Below are 23,637 nucleotides of genomic sequence, written 5' to 3' on the forward strand. Positions count from 1 at the left end.
TGACAATTATGAACAGCATAAGTGTTACTACGAAGGCGTACGCCCCCCATTTTCAACAAATCAGGGCAGATAACGATATCATTCGAGATTATGGTGGGCTATGAGCGTGCTATGTTGTGAAGTTCATTCTGAAGAATGTAAGGCTTTTTTGTAACACTTAAGTAGCTAAGTTAATTATCACAAAATGGCGTACACCCCGCGCTTTCCACAAAATCCGGAGCGATAACGGTGCAAATCTATGCAGTGGATGGTCTCCAGCGCGTTATGGCGGTGCCTAACGCGCTCAAGGCCAGTCAGAATTCACAGTCACAAAAAGCCGTATGCCTCCTATTTTGAAGAGAACAGGAGGGAAAACAATATACACAATGGTGGTTAGCAAGAAGCGTGTTGTCCTGAGCTGGGGTGGTGGTGAAGATGATGATGGTGAGGTGTGGAGGTGCGGTGAAGTCCTGTTTTAGGAGTGTGTGGTTACAAAGTAGTAATGCTCCATATGCCCTTTTTGTGTGTCTTCCAATGCTTAGCCGTGCCATTGCACACTCTAAAAACTGAACTTCACCTCATAGCACGCTTTGCGCCAACCATTGCCACGAATGATAGGGTTATCGCTTTTGATTCGAGGACAGAGGGAGGCGTACGCCTTTTTGTGTCAATTATCATGTATCCAAATTGACACAAAAAGGCGTACGCCCCCCTCTCTCTTCGAATCAGAAGCGATAACCCTATCATTTCTACCACCCTGTATATTAATTCCACAAAAAAAAAAAAAAAAAAGAAACGTGCACACTGCCATTTCCACAAATGAGGAGCTTGTAAGTCCTGATTTGTGGGAACCGCAATGCACACGCCTTTTGGTACCATTCTGTGCAATGATTGGCCTTCGACTTGTTGTGTGGTGAAGTTGTGTTTTAAGAGACGACAGAGGTCGCCACTCCCCTCGCGGTGCTCATCAATAGTTTATCCGCACATAAATTAATTTTCGCGAAAACGCAACCCGCATTTTTTTCCTATCGTGTGGCTTCCTGTCCGTGTAAGCTAAACACATGCAACCCCCCCAAAAAAAACAGAAAAAAAAACAGAGTTCCGGAATGTCGCTTTCGTGTTCTATCCTCATCCCACGCACAAGTGCCCTCCGCTCAATCATTTATTTACTACTCCATCTTACGATCCTTCCCCGTTAGCTGCGGAATGAAGTACTTTTGCCGTCGGTCAATTATCTTAATGAGTAAAGTGTTGCCGAATTGAGCAAAGGAAGGAAGCAGCAGCAGCAATGGTGACGCAACTAAAGGAAGCAAAGGAAGACGAAGAAAAAAAAACACATCTGATATCCTGTGTGCGTCGACCTCGCCTTCGCTCCCCACTTTTGCAGGTCGTCCGTAAGTAACGCTGCTCTTATTCAAACCGAGATCGGGGTGTTTGATGAAGAGCTGGAAACGAATTTACGGCCTTTGCATTGACTTGTTGGATGTAGTTCTGTATCAGAACCATGTACTGGGCTCTTTTTCTTATTCTTTTTTTTTAACGAAAGAAAGTTAACAGAAGAACGACCGTGTTGCTATCTGGCGGACGCAGCTCAATGCTAAGGGGGTGACGTTTCGTAAAAACGACGATGAAACGTGAGACAGGGAACAGAAAAATAACACGACACGTTCTAAACCGTTGCGTTTTTACAATGTACCAGCTCGCCTGCACCCTCGTATACTTCTACCGTTGATGTTTTGGGTTTTTCTTTTCCTTTCCTTTTTCTTTTTTTTCACCATTTATCCACAAAGAACTGTACCAAGTGTCAATTTTTATGCGAAATTTTAGCGCATATTACGTCTTCCAGCGCATAATTTAGCTCCCGAACTCTTCTGTTTGTTTGTTTTGTCTTCATTACAAATCCGGTCCTTTATCTTGGACGATCCTGTACCTTCACGTGAAATAGGAAAACATAACGAAGAAAATGAAACAAGAACATCGTATATTGTTTATTCAAGACGGCACGTTATGTTTACTGAAGATGCAGCGGCACTTTCGCGTCTTGGAACGCCTCCTCTCCCCCAAGCAACTAGACGAACCCAACCGGAGCTAACCTAGACGTCACGTGACTTGACATAATATAATATAACCCAACGCTTCTCTACGTTTCACAAGATGGCGGTCTCCACCCGTTATGCTTAGCAAGGCTATGTGTCTACTGCACCAGAAGTGCTTGATATAGTATTAATTATGGAACTACATATTGGAAAAAGGTTCTAAGTCACACAATATTATAATTCTTAAATTTTTTTGATTGGGTATGTGACCCTCTTTACCTCATAAACGCTCTCACGTATACACCCGACTTGCTATTCTTGCTTTACGGGCTAACTTATGTCAGGCAGGCTTTGTCGCTTCAGTGCGACCCTATCCTTTCACAGCGTCACCCTCAAAACAGAAACTATACTTCTCTAATATCTGGATGGCTTCCGAAGCTATGTGGTATCCCTGGTGGGTGCCACTTCACCGCGTGGTGCGCTCCATCATCATTCTCAGCCCTGAAAAACGGGAGCCGTATGCCTTTTTGTGGTCAACATAAACTGCGGGTCTACTGTTTCACGTTACCTTTAACATGTGTATATGCAAACTGCCCCAAGCACCTCATGATTTTCAAGAAATCATGAGACAGAACGAGATCGTTCTGTATGGCACTTTGTTCCGAGCGAATAATACGCGGTTATATATCCGACATTTTGTCTCAAAAGACGGAGCTGTGCACTTACGGCGGACTCACTTCTCAAGAAAGTCTATGATGAATTTTTGTTCGCAGGGTTCTCGTAAACCTCGCTAAATTTCGACACGAAACAGATACAGGCGTGATCCCCTCGAGTTTGTCTAGAGAATGAAATATTTTTTGAAGACCTGACGCAATTCACTGATGTTTTGCAAATTAAAGTTTGTCGAATTTTCGATACATGGGAGTCTACGGGAGGTGCAACAAATTCCCTTCTCTCGGCACGCCCGGCCGCGATATTTGGGCCAAAATGATGTCATTCCCTACAGTAATAGTCGGGGAATTGATTTCAATCAACAAATTCGACAAGCTCACTGCAGTTTTCCAGATCCCTGCGAATGAAAACAATGGCTCCGTGGTTTGCTAGCATGTTTCGCATGCTGGAGCCGATTACATTACTTCCTTACAGGGCGCGGCAGGAAAGCAAAGCGAAGAAAACAAATTTTGCGACGGTGCAGCCAACTCTCTTCGGAAGCGAACGTTAGCTAGAACTTTTTTCTTGTTCCGTGTTAGCACCGCAAAGCAACTGTGGCTATGAGGGGCGTACGGATGTGGAGAGGACAGCAGGAAGCAGTGGGGTTCAGGGGGGGTTAGTATGCGTCCCGCGGGCTGACTTCGGGGGGAACTGTGCCGACATTCGTCTGGAAAGTCTTTGGAAAACGCAGGGAAAACCTCAGATAGCACAGCCGGTGGTAGGATTCGAACCCACCACCTCCCAGAAAGCAGAACACAAGTGTCAAGGCGCCAAAATGGCGGCGTTCGCTTCTGCAGAAGGTGACTTCACATTATATAGAGGGAGCTAGTATTCAACCTCGCAGCCACCCTGGGCACCCTATTATTATTCTACTGCATCCTCCTGGCGTACAAGAGATAGTTGATTCTGTTTTCCTTACCTTTTCTTTCTCTCTCTCTCTCTCTCTCTCTCTCTCTCTCTCTCTCTCTCTTTCTCCTTCTTTTTACAGCCACTGAAAGCCGCCTTTTTCGCTGTTTATCGGAACCACACACGAGATACTGACCAAACGTTGCCGCCAGTGAACCCTCTAGAAGGAACCCCGCCATGGAGTGAGTGACTGTTAACTATATACATTTTATACTTTTTCATAACAACATAAACGAACATGACACAACGTAACATAACATAAAACATGTTACTCTCTGTGCCAGCGAAAGGCCAGCGTTGAGGCTTGTGTTGTCCTCTTTGTATTCTGTGTTCCTCAAACTCGACGAAAGGTTAACTCTTTCTAAACGGTTTTGTTTAAGTCTCCGTTGGGCGTTTGACTCACTTCGTGTCTATCGTTCTAATCTATAGACCTCTACTCGAGAAACGTCTCTTCATGGCGTTGGTAGACAGGCTGAAACCGAAACAAATCGGAAGGGGTGCTAAGATCCACGAATGGGCACTTGTTCGCTGCCACCTATGACAAGAAAAGTAGGACCGAAGGTCGCCTCCCTTTCAGGGACCATCGTAGTCCCCACAAGACCGTGGCTTTCCTACGCTATACCTTGTTCGCCCCTAGCTTCGAGCGTAGTTCAACTCTACCAAATTGGTGGCGCTATCGAACACTATGGCGTCATTTGTTTACAAACAAGGACAGGTCTCTCGCCATTAATACGTGGCCCATAATATGTGACCCATAAAAAAATAAGTGTCGCTGAAGAGCTGGTAAACCCTCTTTCGAGCCTTTCAAGTATTTACTATATAGCGTGCCCATGAACGATATAAAGTGGACTTTTAATTTTGTATCATACCCCAGTGTGCCTCAGCAAACTAGGTTCATGGCAACTGAATCGTCAATAAGTGGAATGCGCGATATCCTGGATCCAGTTGCCCGTTGGAGATCGCAGCGGCTTCTACTTGGATGTGCTGCACCATTCCTTCTTGCGCCTCTGCTTGCTCTCGGAACGCAGGTATGCGATCCACAGTCGTTTAGGCCTAAGGTGCGGGATCTCGAATGTGGTGGCGCCACTATATGCAGATTGTGGCAGTGTGGCGTGCTACTTGCTTTAATGCTCGAGAAAACTCACAACCCCAAAATAAGCAGAACGACTTGGTCCAATATTGGCTGGGACATCGGCAAACCTGGTCCAATATTGAACCGGTATAGCCGATCGGCACGACATACGGGTACGTCACGCTCTAATGGCGAATTCCGCTAAATGAGCTGGATCAGTCCTGGTAAGTCCTGTTGAGTGAAGGTGTGAAAATTTCCACAGCAAAAAATGATTTTGTGCTAATCGTTTTCGGCACAAAAATTGCGTGGAGAAAATTTCGATTTTCAAAACGTTCTTTATGAGGAACAGAGACAAAAACACTTGCTTCAACGTGACTGCTTAAGGTCTCCTCTCCCTCCTTCACTAGACGAAGACGTATACAGTGAACCCTCGTTAATATGACCCCCGATAATCTGACATACGCGCTTTGCGACTATACTCTTGGGGAACAATGCTGTGAAACCCCTGTAAATCACCCCCGTTAATATGACAATTCAGCATTATAACCAAAATTTTCGTGAACGACCATGGTCATAATAACGAGGGTTCACTGTAGTCACGATCTGTCTGCTGCAGGGATTCGCCGTTCTGCGAATTAAAGAACTCGCAAATGATTGCAGCTAACTTCACAAATTTTGAACCTGTAGACTAAAAGTGCAACACGCTTTCCAGAAGATCAGTCTTGAGAGAAATATGGGACCGTTTTACACTTTGACGTTCATTAATCGCAGACGACAGTGGCTGCTTATGCGGCCGAGGTGGCTCGTCTCCATGGCTACGACCACTGAAAGCACTTTCGCGATTGGCTACGGCCGTTGAAAACGCGCTCCTGATTGGCTTACTCTTAGTTGTTACGTCACGTCGACGACTAAGCACGCTTTCTCTATACATGTATAGGTGGTGTTCACAGTGCGCTGCCGAACCGCAGACGGCATACATTAACTCATCTGACTCACTTTTAAACGCAGGCCTCCAAATGCTTGTACGCCATAATGGTGGTATGCTCACTTTGGCTCAGCCAGCTGATTCCAGTGCAGGCCGCTGGTCTTGTACCTCTTCTCCTTATCTCTGCCCTCGGTATAGCCCCAACGAGAGATGTCGCCAGGGCCTACTACGATGTAAGAAACTGAATACTATATAGTATACTATAGTATACTATATACTATAGAATACTATATAGTATATACGCGAACGGTACAGATGCTCTTGCGTCTCGATGTGCCTGACAGCCATCCCTGCCTTTCGCATGCGGCAGACATATGGGTTCAGCGAGTTTAGCTTTTCGACGGAGCGGCACATTACCTTCGCCCAACTTTCGCTTGATATCTGTAATCTCGGGCCAATATTGGACCAGTATTGCCAGTATCCAGCCAACATTTGGGCCAAGATGATGTGCTGCTTGAACAGTGGCCGTTTTACCTGTTGCTGCTTATCCGTTGACAACCGTGAGACATCGTGTGATCTGCTCTGTAGCCGTGCTGTAACTGGATGGCCGTTTGGATGTATAGGTGGGTGAACCCCCTACTCGCTAAGGTGCAGTCAGAAATGCAAAACCGGCGCTGGCGTCTCACACAGGAGGACGGACGCATTTGAACATAGAAATCATAAGTAGAAAGGCTAGAAGAAAAGCTGGGAGAGAGAGAGAGTGATGGGGCAGAGCAAAGGAGTTGTATCGAGGCAAGACCCTCTCCCAATGTCCAAGTCCGGGAGGCGCCATGATCGATATTTTGGATTGGGCCGGACTCCACCACAGCCTTTCCCATGACCTAGAGACCTGGACATCCGCAATGCTCCCAGCACCGGGGTAGTGGTTCTGGCAATCGCCGCTAGGCTATGGGATTTGGCGCTAGCTCGCACTATTCGTTACCACGTGACTTGTCGAAACCGCGGCGATGTATGGTAGGCTGTGTTGACAACGACGAAGCAGTATAAGAGAGATAATAGCGCGTGCTTAGCAACAGCCTGTGTATCCCTGCGTAGCAGAAAAGGCGGTGGCAAGGGTGATTCCCTCTCTCCAACAATGCTATGTGGCGCTTGCAGCGGTCACTAACGTAACTAACCCGTGACCCGTCTCTCCCATAGGGGATCGTCAGCTGTCCAGGTCTCTGCTATACTAGAGACCTGGACGTCCGCAATGCTCCCAGCACCGGGGTAGTAGTTCTGGCAATCGCCGCTTGGCTATGGGATTTGGCGCTAGCTCGCACTATTTGTTACCACGTGACTTGTCGAAACCGCGGCGGTGTATGGTAGGCTGTGTTGACAACGACGAAGCAGCATAAGAGAGAGAATAGCGCGTGCTTAGCAACGGGCTTAGCAACAGCCTGTGTATCCCTAGCAGACTAGAGACGGTGGCAAAGGTGATTCCCTCTCCCCAATAATGCTATGTGGCGCTTGCAGCGGTCACTAACGTAACTAACCCATGACCCGTCTCTCCCATAGGGGAGCACCAGCTGTCCAGGTCTATAGTATAGAGTAGGTTGTGGCCTTTCCACGTGTGAAGACCAGGCACGTTCGGCGCAACGGTATCCAATCCAATGCAAGTCGCTTCCGCTTCCGCTCCGCGGATTGGATTGGATTCCCTAGGGAACGAGTATCGTACAGTTTAAACCTCGTGCTGCAACATGAAACAACAGCGCAGGGAACTCGTAGGAGACACCGTTTCCTAACACGCTAGGCCTACCTATCGATCATGGCGGCTCACATGTTGAGATGCTCCTCTTCGCTGGCATGGTTTCTAGTTATTATGAGAGTTCTATGCATTTGAACGTATAGTAGTGCTGACATGGCTTTATATACGCTGTGTTGCAGTAGGGAGGTTACGGTAATAGGAAGTAGGGTGTCTGAATAGTAGCTCCCTCTGTGTTGGGTGGAATCACCCTTTGCAGAAGCGAAAGCTGCAAAGCCAACCCTCACCATGCCATGAATGCGGTGTTGCGATTTCACCTACTTTTTTCAAACCTTCTCTACACTCTAAATAATTTCACACCTTTAAAGGTGTAAAATTGGTGTATTCTCATGTATTACACCTATTTTACACCCTAGAACCTTGGCTTCTAAATTTTCGAGGGTGTAACTATGGTGAATTACACCCTTTTATGAGACATTGTCAGGAGGGTGTGATGAGGGTGCAACAGAGGGTGTATTTGGAGGTGGGACAGGCTCCATTTCACAGGCTAAATGTATTCCTGTTCCTGTGCAGTGTTGGAGTCCTTGTGGTACTCAGAACATAAGCTTGTGATACAAGTTGTGATATAAAGACCAAATGCACAGTTACTCAACATTTGGTACACTGTCATCTAACCCCTCAATATATATTCCCCCCCTCAAGGTTAGATGACTGGAAAATATAAAATTACTACTATGTGATAAAGCTGTATTAAGTGATAGGTCTGAATACCTTCATGCCTACCTAATGTAGGATATGTATGCTGCATGGCATAATGTCAACCTAATAAAAGCATAACTATTCAGTTCTTGTGTCTGATATGTATGATGCCCGCATATACCCACATCAATCACCTATAACATGTGTGTGCTGTGCAACATGTGTCTGCAATGTCCTATTTTTGCTTCACACAGGGTACAGCTGAGTAGTGTACTTGAAAAATATTACAAGTTCAGTGTGAGAAAAGTATATTCTTGACTTTTTAAAGAATATTTTGCATGGCTGTGATCGAAGAGTGATGCCAAGATAGCCACAATGACACTCCAAACTACCAAGCATGTGCCTTCTCTAAAAACTAGAAACACTATATTTTCGCAGTGAAGCTGTAATAATTTCCAGCTGCCTCTTCTATGGTCTGCAGGTTACATTACACCCTTCCAAACAATTACACCATTGATTTCTTGATGGTGTTCCGTTACACCTTAAAAGGTGTGCGCCATGCACATGTTCTTTTACACCCTTTAAGGTGTAAAATTATTTAGAGTGTACTATGTGTTTACTCAACTCCAAAATGTAGTACGCAGCTAAGAGTATGGCTACACTTTTGTGGACGCACCGCGAGGTGTGCGTGTTTGTCAAGATGGCGGAAAGTTGTAGCAGACGACGCGGTTGTCTTCGCCCTACACAGAGGGAGCTAGTATTCAGGCACCCTAGTGATAAGTGTCTCCGCCAACATGTGCAGCAAATCCTGCTGACTTCATTCCATTCCTATCCATGGGGTCGTCCCGTGTTCCTGAAAGCACCTGTGCAACTGCGCATGTGCGCCAACGCGTCCTGTACACTGTGTAAATGCAAGGGGTGCTCCGCACTTGCCGATGAGCATATAACTGGATCCCCCCTTGCCCTCAAGCGCAAGACCGTTAAAGAAGCAGCTCTGGTTTCCTTTCGCATTTAAGGACAAGGGAGAGGATTTAATCTGAGGAGAAAAATATGGAAAAAGGAAAGGTCAGACATACGTAAGGTCGACTTGCTATTCCGTTGGAAATAAAGAGAAGGGACAGGGGAGAAAGTGTCTGTTGCCATGGAAAGGAACTATTTAGTGCAACTAAAAAGGAATTTCCCTATTTTGTAAAATTCTGTACATAGTAGTTAGCACTGTCGCCATGTACTGTTATGTACTGTATGGTTGTTAGGACTCTTGATCCTAGAACACAAGGGGAAAGCCTCAGGACGTCCTGAGGCTCTTCCCTGGCACATTTCCTCGCCGGTTTAGTGGATTTCCTATTCTGCTACATAGTAAGCTAGTAGTTTACGTTGTCTTTCTTTGGCTGCAATGTCCTCACTTGCCCAGGACAACGTGCTTGGCGTGATATGCTGCTGCGTCCTGGCGTGCTGCTTCGAGGAGAGCCGTCTGCCCAAGCGCATCGCGTTGCTTCTCTTGCATTTGCGTCTCGGCTACAAAGCCCTGACGCTGACGCTGGTGTTTGCCTTCTCCACGGCGGCTACGACCATTGTTGCCAGAAGGACGTTCTCCGTCACCATCTATTCGCTCCTGGTCCGCGCCCTAGCGCGAGAGATGCGATGCACGGCCAAGCTGAGATCCACCGCTGCTGCACGGTCGTTGCAGCCGACCATCCCCGCTGTCACAACCGCAGGTAACCAAATTGAAGTGCCGAAACGATACCGCGATATATACCAGCGGTATAGCCGAGCGGGTGAAGGCGTCGCTGGTGGTAGCCAAGGTCGTGCTGAAGACTGGGAGGTGGTGGGTTCGAATCCCACTACCGGCTGTGCTGTCTGAGGTTTTCCCTGGGTTTTCCGAAGACTTTCCAGACGAAGGTCGGCACAGTTCCCCCGTTTTTTAGCGCTTTTATTACGAGTTCCCCCTGAAGTCGGCCCAGGACGCATACTAATCCCCCCCATGTCCCCCACTCTTTCCTGCTGTCCTCTCTCCATCCATCCACATCTGTACGCCGCTCATAGCTACAGTTGCTTCGCGGTGCTATCGCGGAATGAAATAAAAATACTGCGATAGTGCGAGCTGCAAAAACTATATCCATTTTGTTTCGTATCCTGGAATCAGCTTCGCTCAACGTCTGATTACGAGAAATCTAAGTGCTGTCGGTGGATATTACGCGTTTACACGAATTGTCGAAAGAAGCCGCGAAACTTTGTAGTTTCGGACTCTTCAAGAGGAGGTGACGTCATCGAGAGCTATTGCGTCTCTCTCCTATAGCAACAGAGCATGTTGAGCACAAAGACGTCGAGAAGCTGCGGTGAGGAGACTAATACCCCAGTCAGACGGCATGCTCGAAGGACTTCGGGGAATTTTCATTTGCAAAAAAATGACCTCTCAGAGCCGTGTCAGACGGCAGCTCAAAGGACCTTTCTAAGAAATGACCATCAACGCAAAAGGAGGCCCCCAACGACACTTGAAGTGCAGAAAGGAGCAATCTCGACAACAGTGTTATGCCATTGTACCCTCGCTACCTTTGCAGCTGAGTGCAGGAAAACCTATAAAATGCGGATAATGGAGTGAAACTGTGTAAACGTATTTAGATCCTATTTAGAGAAGTGCATATGACTTCTGCATCTTGATTTGTGGCGCACAGACCAACTTCAAATTTCCACAGCAGACAGGGAAAACGAAACCGAAAAAGGGAGCCGGTGAGGGCAGTCAGTTGAGGTGCACTCCTTTCCCGCCTGTCTGGCAGGCGCCCCCGAACAAAGGTCATTTGAGAGGCCGAAGGCCATTTTTTCGCAATTGACATTTGAAATGCTGTCTGACTAGGGTATAAATCGACCTTAGAGGAGCAATACTATAATTTTGGGAGGATACATACAATGTGAAACACGTGGATTGAATGACGTAAAATAAACACCAACCAAATTCCAATACCGAAACCGAAAGCCAACCGTATAAGTTCGATTGGATACTGCCCAAGCAACACGACATTTTAGTCCAATAGTCAGGTCTAAACCTACCAAATGTCCTTCTAGAGAGTACCGCGTTATTACAGCTGCACATTTCCTGCACATGTGCCCTGTATAGAAGCGTTTTCGTTGCTTTTTCAGACGATCCTAAGGTCCTGACCGAAGCTATAGACGAAGAACCCGCCGAGGTGAAAAAAGAGCTCAGGTAACGGGACCTTACAATTTCAACCTCTGGCAACAACTCCTTCCTGTGTGTTTTAGAGAGTACCAACAGCTTCAGAACGCCCTGCTCATAATCGTAGCTTTTTCTTCCCACCTGGGCTCCTCCTTCTTTTTCACCGGAAGTCAGAGACACCTCCACTTTATGGAGCTCTGCAGCAAGTAAGTCATCTGCACGAGACACTAGCGCCACCACATCGTTAAAACTTAACTTCGCCACATAACAGTACCCTCGTCATGTGGGCAGTCTTCAATGATGATTGAAACCATTCAGCCATTGAACATTCGTGTAGCGCCACCTGGCTCGTAACGTGTTAACCTATCAGGGAACATTGGATCCAATGCTCTTTGAGAAGTTGATGGGTCACACGCTTGGTGACGCTACGCGTATGTTCAATGGCCATTGGTCTCAAGGAGCATTGACGGGTATCAACGCTCTCCTATACAAGCAGCATTCCGAGGGATGTGGTTCTCTATCCTTATCAGTTGAAAATTGGATGGACCCGCCTATAGTTTGGACAATTTGTATGTTGCACAGTGTGTCCAAAATGGACCTCTGTCGAGGGACAAAAGTTTGCGGAACGCGCGAGCGGTGTGTTTTTTCCTCGGCGCGACACCCTAGCGGCGGGGGGAACTGGGCGAGTTCACTCGTTCAGAGGGATGGGCGAGTTAGCCTGCCTGAATACTATTCAGGCACCCTAACGATGTGAACTATGTGAACTACCCTATTCAGTGAATAGTAGCTCCTTCTGTGTAGGGTGGAGATTACTTTACGAGGTTCGAGCGGATCATGTGGTGATCAGGCTTTAATATTGCAATTGCAATGTGCTCCCGAAAGTCAATCAGTAAAAAGTTTATTAAAATATCTCTGTAAATTAGTCCCTAATTGAGCAAAAAATTTGTTTCCTAGTAGCAGCCCCGTCGAGTAATTCAATGACAAAAATACGTAAAACCGCGCTGAGGCAAATCCCCTTTTTATGAAAATTTGTTGCAGATAGAAGGAAACACCCTGTATAGGAATTACTAACGTCACAGCCTTTTTTCTGCTTACAGGACCATGGAACCCGGCACTTTGACGGCTGGAGCCTGGATTGCAGTGAATGCGCCTAGCGCAATCATACTCATTCTGCTCATCTGCGTTGCGATGCGAACTTTTTACATCCTCAAGCTGTAAGCAGTCCTACATGTCCAACTTAGGCATTAAGCTATCGTGGTAGTTCTCACACTCAGAACTTTTAACACAACATGCTTCAACCGAAACTTCATCAGAACAGAACATCACCACGTAACATGCTCGGAACTTTATTGAACTAAAAAATTATCGAGTAGTCATTTTTACAATCGACAGCTAGCTCTTCCCATCACAACTGTGTTACCGTGTTCTTTATGCCACCGAGTGGCAACGAGCAAATTACATTCAGCTCGAATGTCATTCTGCTGGAAATGATATTCGACTCCCCGTGTGATTGGGGTGGTTGTAATAGTTGTCTCGCAAACATAGCACACTATTCTGAGCGATGGTAAACGTCATTTAACGTCGTTAACTGTGTGGCCCTGAGTGTTACTCGTAGAAAGAAAAATATGACCTGAAAAAATATTACATTCCATGTGAGTGTCATCCGAACGACACTCAATTTTCCGCGTGATAGCGGTATATTGTGATTGATGACATCACACCTTTCGAAGACTTCGGTACTGAAATATTTGTATGCTTTCGTTACACGCATGCCATTGAGTCGACGATGTTGACAGCTGGCGTCGTCTGCTATGAAGGAGACTGCTTGCTCAAAACGTGCGTGCCGACGACGAGTAGCTAAATGACATTCAATTACGAGGGTGTGCCGAAAAGTTGTCGGCCAGACAAAGGAAGAAAGCGGCCTACAGTCGTAAAGCTTCATTACAATCCGACATACTCACCTCCGGGTTGAACGCACCTGGCATATCGTTCCTCAACGGCTTCTTTATAACCACCGAGAAAAAAAAAAAAAAAAAAAAGGAAAGAAATCTGATGTCTGCTCATCCAAATATGCCTCGTCTGCTCCTATCACCTCCTATAGTCCTCCGAGAATCTCTTTCTTTTCAAACTTTTTTTCGGGTTTGGAAACCAAAAATATGTCAGATGGGGCAAGATTCAGTGAGTACACTCTTAAAAATGAACATCACCTCATAGCACGCTCCTATAGCCAACCACTATCTCGAATGATATCGTTATCTGTCCTGATTCGTTAAAAACGGGAGGCGTACGCCTTTTTTGTGGCACTTATGCGGTTCATAATTGTCACAAAAAAGGAGTGCGCCTTCCCTTTTTTAACGAACCAGGGCAGATAACGATATCATTTGCGATTATGGTTGGCTAGGAGCGTGCTATGCGGTGAAGTTCATTTTTAAGAGTGTATGACGGATGTTAAATGTTGTCTGCTTGGCCAACACTGTTAAATATGAGGGGGATTGGGGGGGGGGGGGGGTGATGTCTGAATCGGTTCGCCGTTGTTTGCATTTTTATCAATCCAATTATCAATTCAAATCGACACAAAAAGGCGTACGTCTCCCTCTCTCGTCGAATCGGAAGCGATAACCTTATCATTCGTGGTAATGAGGGGTGACGCAGAGCGTGCTATGTGGTGAAGTTCTGTTTTGTTCTGGGGGAACGCAGAGTAACCCTTCACGTTTCACTTTCGCTGACCTTGATACGTCGTGGAGACTGCACCGGTAGGGGAGAAATCGAAACAGTCTTTAGACCACCCGCTTCTTTCGTATTAGTAAGCTCCCACAGTTCAAAGCGGCGCAACGCACTCTGGGACTTTCTGAAGTCCTCTATTGCGTTTTTTTTTTTTTTTCTACCGATCATAAATCACGAACGACGCAGCCGACGAATCCCCGTTTCTTTTATATTGAAGTCAAGGTAACGGAATCTTTCGTTACAGAAGAAGAAATTTTTACACTTTATTGCCCCTTTGAGAGTGCGCCCAGGAGCTCACGTTTTGTTCCCACGTAGAACACCCCCCCCCCCTTTTACGAAAGCGTGGCACGACCTTGCAACATCTTACTTGCTATATTTATTTACTCGTTACTTTTCTTTCCACTAAGGCTTTCAGGGCAGATTTTATCACGGCAACGTAGCTCGCATGCAACCGTGGCAAAAGTGAAAAGTTAGGTCACGCGCCATATCTTATAAGCTATAACTAAGTAACAACGGCACTAGCAGTAAAATAATTTCCTCGGGGACGTCATGCTGCATTCGGTGTACAGCAACCAGCTGCATCAGGTTTCTGTTTTCTTTCCTTAATGGTGCGTTCTTCAAGCTGTTGTGATAAAGTGAACGTTGCTAATCTTGCAGAAGATACAAAATGCAGGCGAAAACCCGAGGCAGGTGATTTTTGCGTTGTCCCTGTTTCTGTCAGTCGTTAATCTTGTTTTTGATTACAGCCCATAAAATCCAACAGATCGTTAGCCAGTTTTAGTACATCGGAAGGTGTTTTCACGATCACAGTTCCGAAAATATGATAAGCCAATCTCCCTGTTTCTGTGAAGCGGGTGACGTCACATTGCTAAATTTGGATTTCATAAATTCGTTTGTCGTGTCGCTTTCGTAGAGTTCTTCCGATGTACTGAATCTGTTTTATCGTTTCGTGAACGAAAGAGTGTCGTCTCGACTGCGAAATAGTCATTTAAGGAAATCATCCTAAAGAGTAAGTAAAAAAAAAATTTTCACAGAGACCACAGGGGTACCTGAATGTACCCATGGTATTGGTACCAAAGCGAGTACCTGTGGGGTACCTTAGCTGCGGTGCGTGCGCTTATACCGGGTGTTTCATGAAGGTCCCCAGGCTGAATAATTCGTAAACAGATGGCGCTTTCTTCCTAGTAAAGCTGCTTGGGACGTCGGCTAAGACCTGAGTAGTGAGCGGCTCATTTGCATACGCTCATTAATTAAATAAAAATTTAAACTTTCAAGTTTTACTTGGGACGCTCTCGGAACCTCTGTTTAATGGATCGGGACCTTCAGCGTAATGTATTCCGAAAAAAAAAAAAAAAAAAAGAAGAAGAACTGCTTCAACACCTTGCGATTTCTTCGAGTAATTAGTTGGTTTCGGATTAAGGGTCTTTCTTCTTTTCTCTTTTTTTTTTTTTGCGTGGACTATTGTTGTATCCGACACTATGTCCGTGTTCAACTGTAGAAGGAAGGATGGAAGGAAAAGAAATCTAGCACGTCAGCTCTCAAAATATTACTGCGCCGCAGAGAGGATGGCTGGACACGAGAGGTCACTCTCACTCCTCCGCGAGATAATGTAACCCACCATACTCACTCTGCTTCCGTATTAGCTGTTAAGACTGGCCACGTGACACTACGCTGCGTGGTGGCGCTGCAGTATTTCTCCTGGCGCGCTATTGCGCCTACTTCTCCAACAGCGTGTGTAGTTGACGGGCTATATTTCTTTTCTTTCATAAGTTCAACACGACTATAGATTACGTGTTCATCCGCTCGGTTCACACAGGGGGTGCCGGAAGATAAGGAACAGCCACGAGTGAACTTCCGACGTCCTGTCATGTCGCGGATGCACAGAATGATACCGTTATCTCTCCTTATTTTGTGAAACGCGCGGGGCGTACGACTTTTTGTGACAATTAACATAACTACATAAGTGTCATACACTCTTAGAAATGAACTTCACCACATAGCACACTCCTAGCCAACCATCATCTCGAATGATATCGTTATCTGCCCTGATTTGTTGAAAACGGGGGGCGTACGCCTTTTCTGTGACACTTATGCTGTTCATAATTGTCACAAAAAGGCGTACGCGCCCTGTTTTCAACAAATCAGGGCAGAAAACGATATCATTCAAGATGATGGTTGGCTAGCAGCGTGCTATGCGGTAAAGTTCATTTTTAAGAGTGCATGTACGCCTCTCATTTTCAACAAATCCGGGGAGCTATCTGTGCCATTCGGGATATGATGGTTGGATAGGAGCGTGTTATGCGGTGAAGTTTTGTTTTCAAGAATGCATGATTGCAAATGGTCTGATGCATGTGCAACCAGTCTATAGCCTGATTAAGATGTAGCCTCACTCACCAACATTTGGAGCACATGGCGCTTTGCTGCATGGTACGCGATACTGCACTTACAAAGCTAGTGAAGCGCTTCTCCCGGACCCAAACATGTCCATCTCGACGAACTCGACCTTGAAGTGTTCCGTCTTTCAGAGACGTGTACTCGAGGGACTCCTACGACCATCGTAAGGAGATGAATTTCATTTTCTCAAGTCAGTACAGCGAAATGGGCCAGATAACGTACGTGCAACGAGAAGGTACACTCTTAAAAATGAACGTCACCACATAGCACGCTCCTAGTCAACCATCACCCCGAATGACAACGTTCTCGTCCTAGATTTGTTGAAAACGGGAGGAGGAGCCTATTTTGTGCCGTGCATAATGGGCACAAAATAGGCTCCTCCTCCCGTTTTCAACAAATCAGGGACGAGAACGTTGTCATTCGGGATGATGGTTGGCTAGGAGCGTGCTATGTGGTGAAGTTCATTTCTAAGAGTGTACTTGCAGTACTTAAAATGACATCCTACTTTTCATTTTTTGTAGTGCATGGGAGGCTCTGATGGCATTTTTTCTCTTCTTCTTCGTGGCCGTTCAGTTTACAAGGCAGCCGGTCTTGTTCCATGGATGGGCTGAGTTCTTGAACGCCGAAGGGTACGTGTTCGCTGGTAGGTTAGGTTAGGTTATGCTGGGTTAGGTTAGGTTGGGTTAGGTTAGGCGTATATAGCACAGCTTCTGCTGGAATCATTGCATCCAATGGTGTTTGAGAAGCTGACACGTTGCATGCTTGGTGACTCTACGCCCATGTCCAATGGCTATTGATTTCAATTATCATGGTGTACGTGGTGTGTTCTTTGGCTATAGGAAAAAAAAATACGGATATTGGGCATCTGAGCATGACATTGCGCTTATGCTCCCATTTGCATTTCGTCAGCGTTGAAAGACACGTGGAATCTTGTCACAAATTCAGGTATGTGTCCGATGCTACGTCGTCGGCGCTCGTCTTGCTCGTCATGGGCTTCGTACCCATCCGGCTCATGGAGTTGATGTCCAGGCACCGCGTGCTGAACTGGCGTGTCGTGCTTCCCGAACTGCCTTGGGGAATTGCGCTCGTACTTGGAGCGGGGAACGCTTTCGCTTATGCCGCAAATGTAAGTGCACGCAAATATATTAGCAGTACTTACAGCGCGCTCTATCCAGTTAATAAACCTCTCCCTGTTTGTAAACAAATGACGTCATAGTGTTCGACAGCGCCACCAATTTGGTAGAGTTGAACTACGCTGGAAGCTATAGGGGGCGAACATAGTCACGCCCTAAGGCCATGCGCCCTAAAGCCACAGTCTTGAGGGGATTACGATGGTCCGTGAAAGGGACGCGACCTTCGGTCCTACGTTTCCTTCAATTCGCCTCTCCAGCAGGCTGCTCGCCACCTAGCAGACCCCAACAGACGCACTCAATGAATGATAGTAACAGCAGACGACAGGTATACTTCACGCTGACCCGAAACTGCCGCAACTTCCCTTCGTGCTATGGAGTGTCCCGGCTTACAGAACTGAAACAGCAACAGAACTGCTCAATTTCGCGGTGCAAAACTGCTGCGGAGAAGAATATTCAATGTCGGGAAGAGGAAGAGGAAAAAGATACTATCACAGGAGCGGCGTGAACGAAAACAACGAAGACAGCAGGAAACCACGCGCGAGTTATGTTATCTGGACAATTTTTGAAGCGTGTCTCATGGAAGAAGGCATGAAGCAGGGCGATTTGTTCATCGGCAATCATTCTCTTCTGCTCCATCTTGAGGACGACGCGAGCGCCTCTATAGGTAGTTGGAGAGGCGAATAGCAGGCAGCGAACAAGTGCCCATTCGTGGAACCCAGCCCTCCCCTTCCGATTTGTTTCGGTTCCATTCTGTCTACCAACGTCATGATGACGTTTCTCGGGTAGAGGTCAATTGGTATGCCACTTTTAACGGTCCAGTTGAGTCAGAACTTGTTGCTCTCTCGTTATTCAGCGATTGCATTCTTATTATCTAACCAGACATCCCCTTTCCTTTGTTTCGTGGCCATCATATACAGAGTGTTCCACGAGAGGGCGTCATTATGAATCTACACTCGTACAGATTTTTGCCACATATTGAGGCAGTTTGCATCATTCGTGTCACGCATTAATGAAGCTAACTTTGTTAACTCAACTCGCAAATTGGCCAAGCAAAGGTAGCGTTTTTCTGCATGAATTCGGAAGCCGGTCGCCGTAACACACTATTCCAGTCAAAATTACAGGGTTTCTCGTAAGTTTCTACAAAAATTTGACATCCGAAAATCAGTCACTGGGCAAAGCGCGCTCGCTGATATTCACGTTTTGTGGGACTGTTGACTCCGTCCAAATGGTCTCCCTCCTGTGCAAGAAGAAAACAAACCACGCCTCAATCACACCATTCGTCCTTATCAACGTGTCAGTCCGTCAGTCACCGGTTGCGCGATAAGGCCCTCGGAATAAAACCGTGTCGCTCTTTCCACTTCGCCGTAATAAGGGCGGAGCCAAGAGTTCTGCAAACCCAAATTTCGCAGGGCGACGGATTTCCGGCTGTCAAATTTTTCTAGAAATCTTGTGAAAAAACTCGTCAGTTTGGCGATGGGCTTCCGAATTCATCGGAGTGCAGGAGCCCACACTCTTAAAAATGAACTTCACCGCACAGCACGTTCCTAGTCAACCATCACCTCGAACGATATCGTTATCTGCCCTGATTTGTTGAAAACGGGAGGTGTACGCCTTTTTCGTGACAATTATGAACAGCATAAGTGCACAAAAAAGGCGTGCAGCTCCCGTTTTCAACAGATAACGATATCATTCGTGACGTTGCCCACTTGAGTGCGGCCAACAACGGCAAGCTACCTCGACCCCCCCCCCCCTCTCATTTTTAAGAGTCTGTGTCGGCTCCAAACTAGATTTTAACTTGTTGGCTGTAACACCTTTTGTATAGATGAATCTGACATGTTGATGAAGAGAGGCAATTATGTACGGCATTATGGCTACAAAATAGGCTCCGCCTCCCGTTTTCGACAAATCAGGGACGAGAACGTTGTCATTCGGGACGATGGTTGGCCAGGGGCGTGCTATGTGGTGAACTTCATTTTTAAGAGTGTAGAGCAGAACGTTATGCGTAACTCCGCGTTGGCGTCTGATTGGGTGCTACAGTTCTTCAAATGACGAAACAATGGACAGAGGTACCTGGATGGCGGTACGTCTAATCGCCCGTATCCGAGAAAAAGTGCGTTTTTGTATTAACGCTGCACACGTTATGAAGGAGAAGTATTGAACAATAAATTGTAAGCGTAGAAGAACAATATTACGCCTATTACACCCATAACTAAATACCTGCAGATATGCGTCCTTACCTCCTTTAAATAAAGCTGCTGTTGTTGTATTCATGTACTATAATCGATAATGATAATGCAATATCTGTTTAACGAGTCGGAAGAAATCCGGGAATGCTCGGTGGTGCATGTATTTTTCCTTCTTTTGTCTGAAGGCATGCTTAATTTCCCGGTTTATGCGTATTACATCCAGATTACTGATTAATAATACTGAGACCATAACACTGTGCGCTGGCCAGGTGGCTAAGTCGGGAAATATAATACCCTTTTCACCGGCACAGCTAATTGACTGAGCGCATGTGTACGCGAATTAAGCCATCTCATTCAGTTCATATTAATGAGTGTCGCGTAAGCAGCAGACTACCCTGCCTTGCTTACTAACTAGTCAGTGCTAGTTGTTAAACTAGTAATACCTAGTTAGTAAGCTAGCTAATGTCTCGCTTTTTTCAACCAGTACACCGTGAAATGTGGACTGAACAAACAAATTTTCAATGTACTTGACGGGTACTGTAAAATAATTTCCCAAGTACCTTGTATGTTACTTTGAGTACATTTGCAGTATATGCTGCTTCGTTCTGCGCTTAAAGCTCCGTTAACTTTTGACTCTGCTGCCAACTTTTGTCTCGTTAGTCCAATCGGGATGGTTCTCTCTCTCTCTCTCCCTCTCTTTCTTCTTTTTTTTTTTTTTATTCTTCAAATTTTCAGCACATAACATGCTGAAGGTGAACCATTGCACAGAATGATACCGTTGTCACTCCTGATTCGTGGAAAGTGCGGGACGTACGCCTTTTTCTGACAGTTGACGTGGCTACACAAGTGTCACAAAAAGTCACCTGTGTAGCCATGTGCCAGATAGTGTCACCTTCCCGTTTGAACAAATCGCAAGGGCGAACGACATTATCCGGAATGGCGGTGACACTCTTAAAACAGAGCTTCACCGCATAACACGCTCCTAGCCAACCATCGTTCCCGGATAACATCCTTCTCCCCTCTCATTTGCTGACAACAGGAGGCGTACGTCCTTTTGTGACACTTATGCAGCCCTGTTGGTGGTGGTGGTGGTGGTGGTGATAGGGCTTGCCGTTGTCGGTCTCACGTATGTGGGCAACGTCGCGACTCACGCCCTGGGGGAATGTGCGTCCTGGGCCGACTTCTAAGGGAATTGTGCCGACATATGTCTGAAAGCGTCTGAGGAAAACCCAGGAAAAACCCCAAACAGCACAGCCGGCACCGGGATTCGAACCCGGGTACCTCCCAGTCTCGACGTGACATGGCCAGCACGCTGCCCACTGTTAATTGCCACAGAAAGGGTACGCCCTGCGCTGTCCACGAATCGGAAGCGACAACGGTATCATCATGTGCAATATGGTGCGCCTTCAGCGCGTCATGTGGTGAATAGTGTAACTAAGAGCGTGTTATGCGGTGAAGCAGCGCGATAAGAGTGTAACTCGCCTCATTTGCAACGACACACTTGTACGTGACAGTTGTAGGTCGGTCAGTTTTTCTTGTTATGTTTCTTTTTATTCCCCTTCTCCTCTTCCTTTTTGTTTTCTGCTTGCAGAAGACAGGCTTAACGGATACGACGGTCTCGTGGCTAGACCGCGTTACAGACAAACCCATCCTCACCCAAGTTGGCCTGTCATTTTCGTCTGCGTTCTCGGCGCAGTTCACCCGAAAGTTCCTCGATGCCCCACGCCTGCATCAAATCGTGGACAAGGTAATATTAGAATATATTCAGTTTGGAAGCAACATCGATTCGATTCGAAATTCGAATACATAATTATTCGCATCGGTATTCGAAAAAATGTACAGACTATAAAGTGTTTTTTTTGTTTTTTTTTTGTTTTTTTGTCCATCAGTCCGTGCAGGACCGCGTGCACCCTATGATGTACATCCTTCCAACGGCGTCAGCGTCGTCATTCTCTTACGTTATGCCTACCGCCTCCGTTGCCAACGTCATGGTCTACAGATACGGCGATGTCGCACCTGTCCAGATGGTAAATTAGCATGTCGTTCATCCCCAGCGAGTTTTCAATGGTGATTGAAATCAATGGTTATGGAACATACGCGTAGCGCCACCTAGCGTACTACGTGTCAACTTGTCAAAAAGCATTGGATCCAATGCTCCCGACAGGTTGACACACTACACACTTGGTGGCGCTACAAGCATGTTCAATGACCGTTGATTTAAATGATCATTTAAGGCTGCCTGTGTGACTGGGGTATTAGAATTCTGTTGTATGTATTAGAAGTTCATTGGGCGACGAGAAATTTCTACACTTCAGTGCCCCTTTAACGATCTGCTCTCGTCCCCCTTTTGAGCCATCGATGTGCCGTGGTAGTGTGCCAACGATGTGTCTCGCGCATTTTTCTCACGTTATAATCTTATCATTTCAGCTTATCTCATCGATGGTCCTGCTGGCGTGCAGTTGCCTCCTCACCGTGGGCTCGTATCATGTGCTCGAACGATCTCCCTTGTCACATTATCTACCTCACTGGGGAAACTCTACACGTCTGTAATGGCGCAGAAATGCATGTTCGCACTGGTCGACGTGGGACAACCGTCTATAATAATTTTGCTATAATAATTCCGCTTTGTAATAATATGACGTGATAATACGGTGTACTGAACTCGTGCCTGTTCCCATCGCATTGTGGACAAACATTGCCAATATTTATTCGACAGTTTGCGTTCCGCGATTTGTGTTATGCATGGTAGAACCTACCCGAATGGGAAATGTTCTCATTCACGAGTGGTGTATGAGACAATGTGTAGCGAAAGTTGCGGTTTATTCGAGCGGTCGCCGCTTAGGGGTGGGCGCCTGTAAGAGCGCTTTTCCTGCACAGAACGATGGGGCGCCAGCGAGGCGGCGGAGAGAAAGACTTCAGGAAGAGATTTGGGGAAAGAGGGAGAGACAATGCAAGATGGCGGGATGACATGTAACGCGTGTGTGACGGTGTTCGAGGCTTTCCTGTCCTTAAACAGTTTACAGGCGTGTATCATATAATGATGTATCCCGGACGTCAGTACATTCATCCGGTGAGAGTTACAAATTTCCCCTTTTGAAAGCCACTTCCGTTTTATTCTTCAAGAAACCCACTTTTTCAAAAACGCTTGCAAAGTGGTTTTCAGAAAGGGAAATTGTTCCATAAACCACTTGTAAGCGACTCCGCATTCGCAATACGTTCCACCCCGTTAGTAAATCAAATGAGTACCCAGTATCTGTACGTTGATTGTAGCTCTCAATGCAGTACAAAGGTTATGGCTTTAAAAACTGTGCTGAAAATAGTAATGGCATGGTAATGGTATGCTGAAACTGTGCTGAAAATTATAATTTAACTATGCATATAGAGCACGGTGCTCGCAGACAACATGGAGATGTAACGCTCTGAGCAAATTGTATACTGCATCAGTCTCATCATAAAAACCGAACTTCACGGGGTAGAACGCTGCGCGCCAACCATTGTCACAAATGATAGTGTTATCGCTTCTGATTCGAAGACCGATGGGGGCGTACGCCTTTTTGTGTCAATTATCATTACATCAAAATTGCCATCAAAAATGGTAGCGTCTCGCACGATATTTCACACCTGTGCCCGAATCGACGCTGCACTCTTGAGACAGAACTTCACAGAACTTCACAGAACTTCACCTCATAACACGCTAAACGCCAACCAGTGCACAGAATGATACCCTTATCACTCCTGATTTGTGAAAAGCGCGGGGAGTACACCTTTTTGTGACACTAAACATAACTGCATAAGTGCCACAAAAAAGGGGTGCGCCTTCGGTTTTCAACGAATCAGGGAAGGGAACGATGTCACTCGGGATGATGGTTGGCTATATAGGAGCATGACATGCGAAGAAGTTCTATTTTAAAAGAGTGTAGTTTGCTGAAGGCGCGAAACCTTTTTATGACAACTAACATAAT

At 46.2% G+C, this 23,637-nt stretch overlaps 1 protein-coding gene across 2 annotated transcripts; it reads left to right on the plus strand.

Annotated features, from left to right (window-relative positions):
- Positions 1–1,318: 1,318 nt before the first annotated feature.
- Positions 1,319–22,316, plus strand: LOC135370148 (Na(+)/citrate cotransporter-like). Of its 2 annotated transcripts, XM_064603839.1 has the most exons (14): positions 1,319–1,373; positions 3,715–3,814; positions 4,507–4,660; positions 5,713–5,862; positions 9,481–9,784; positions 11,205–11,268; positions 11,325–11,444; positions 12,336–12,452; positions 16,488–16,574; positions 16,878–16,985; positions 17,302–17,482; positions 21,267–21,422; positions 21,565–21,702; positions 22,103–22,316. In XM_064603839.1, the coding sequence occupies exons 2-14, from the start codon at positions 3,810–3,812 to the stop codon at positions 22,223–22,225; spliced, it is 1,707 nt and encodes a 568-aa protein (XP_064459909.1). In that variant the 5' UTR covers positions 1,319–1,373; positions 3,715–3,809; the 3' UTR covers positions 22,226–22,316. The 2 variants fall into 2 exon arrangements, with proteins under 2 accessions (XP_064459909.1, XP_064459910.1); XM_064603840.1 differs by lacking the exon at positions 1,319–1,373 and having other exon boundaries at positions 2,196–3,814.
- The last annotated feature ends 1,321 nt before the right edge of the window (positions 22,317–23,637 follow it).

This window comes from Ornithodoros turicata, chromosome 10, assembly GCF_037126465.1.
Source record: "Ornithodoros turicata isolate Travis chromosome 10, ASM3712646v1, whole genome shotgun sequence".
Taxonomy (NCBI): domain Eukaryota; kingdom Metazoa; phylum Arthropoda; class Arachnida; order Ixodida; family Argasidae; genus Ornithodoros; species Ornithodoros turicata.

Bases quoted from the DNA above. Each gene is read 5' to 3' on its own strand.
- LOC135370148 (XM_064603839.1), top strand. The intron at 12,453-16,487 runs GTAAGCAGTCCT...TCCGTCTTTCAG, and splicing joins ACTTTTTACATCCTCAAGCT to AGACGTGTACTCGAGGGACT. The intron at 21,423-21,564 runs GTAATATTAGAA...TTTGTCCATCAG, and splicing joins TGCATCAAATCGTGGACAAG to TCCGTGCAGGACCGCGTGCA.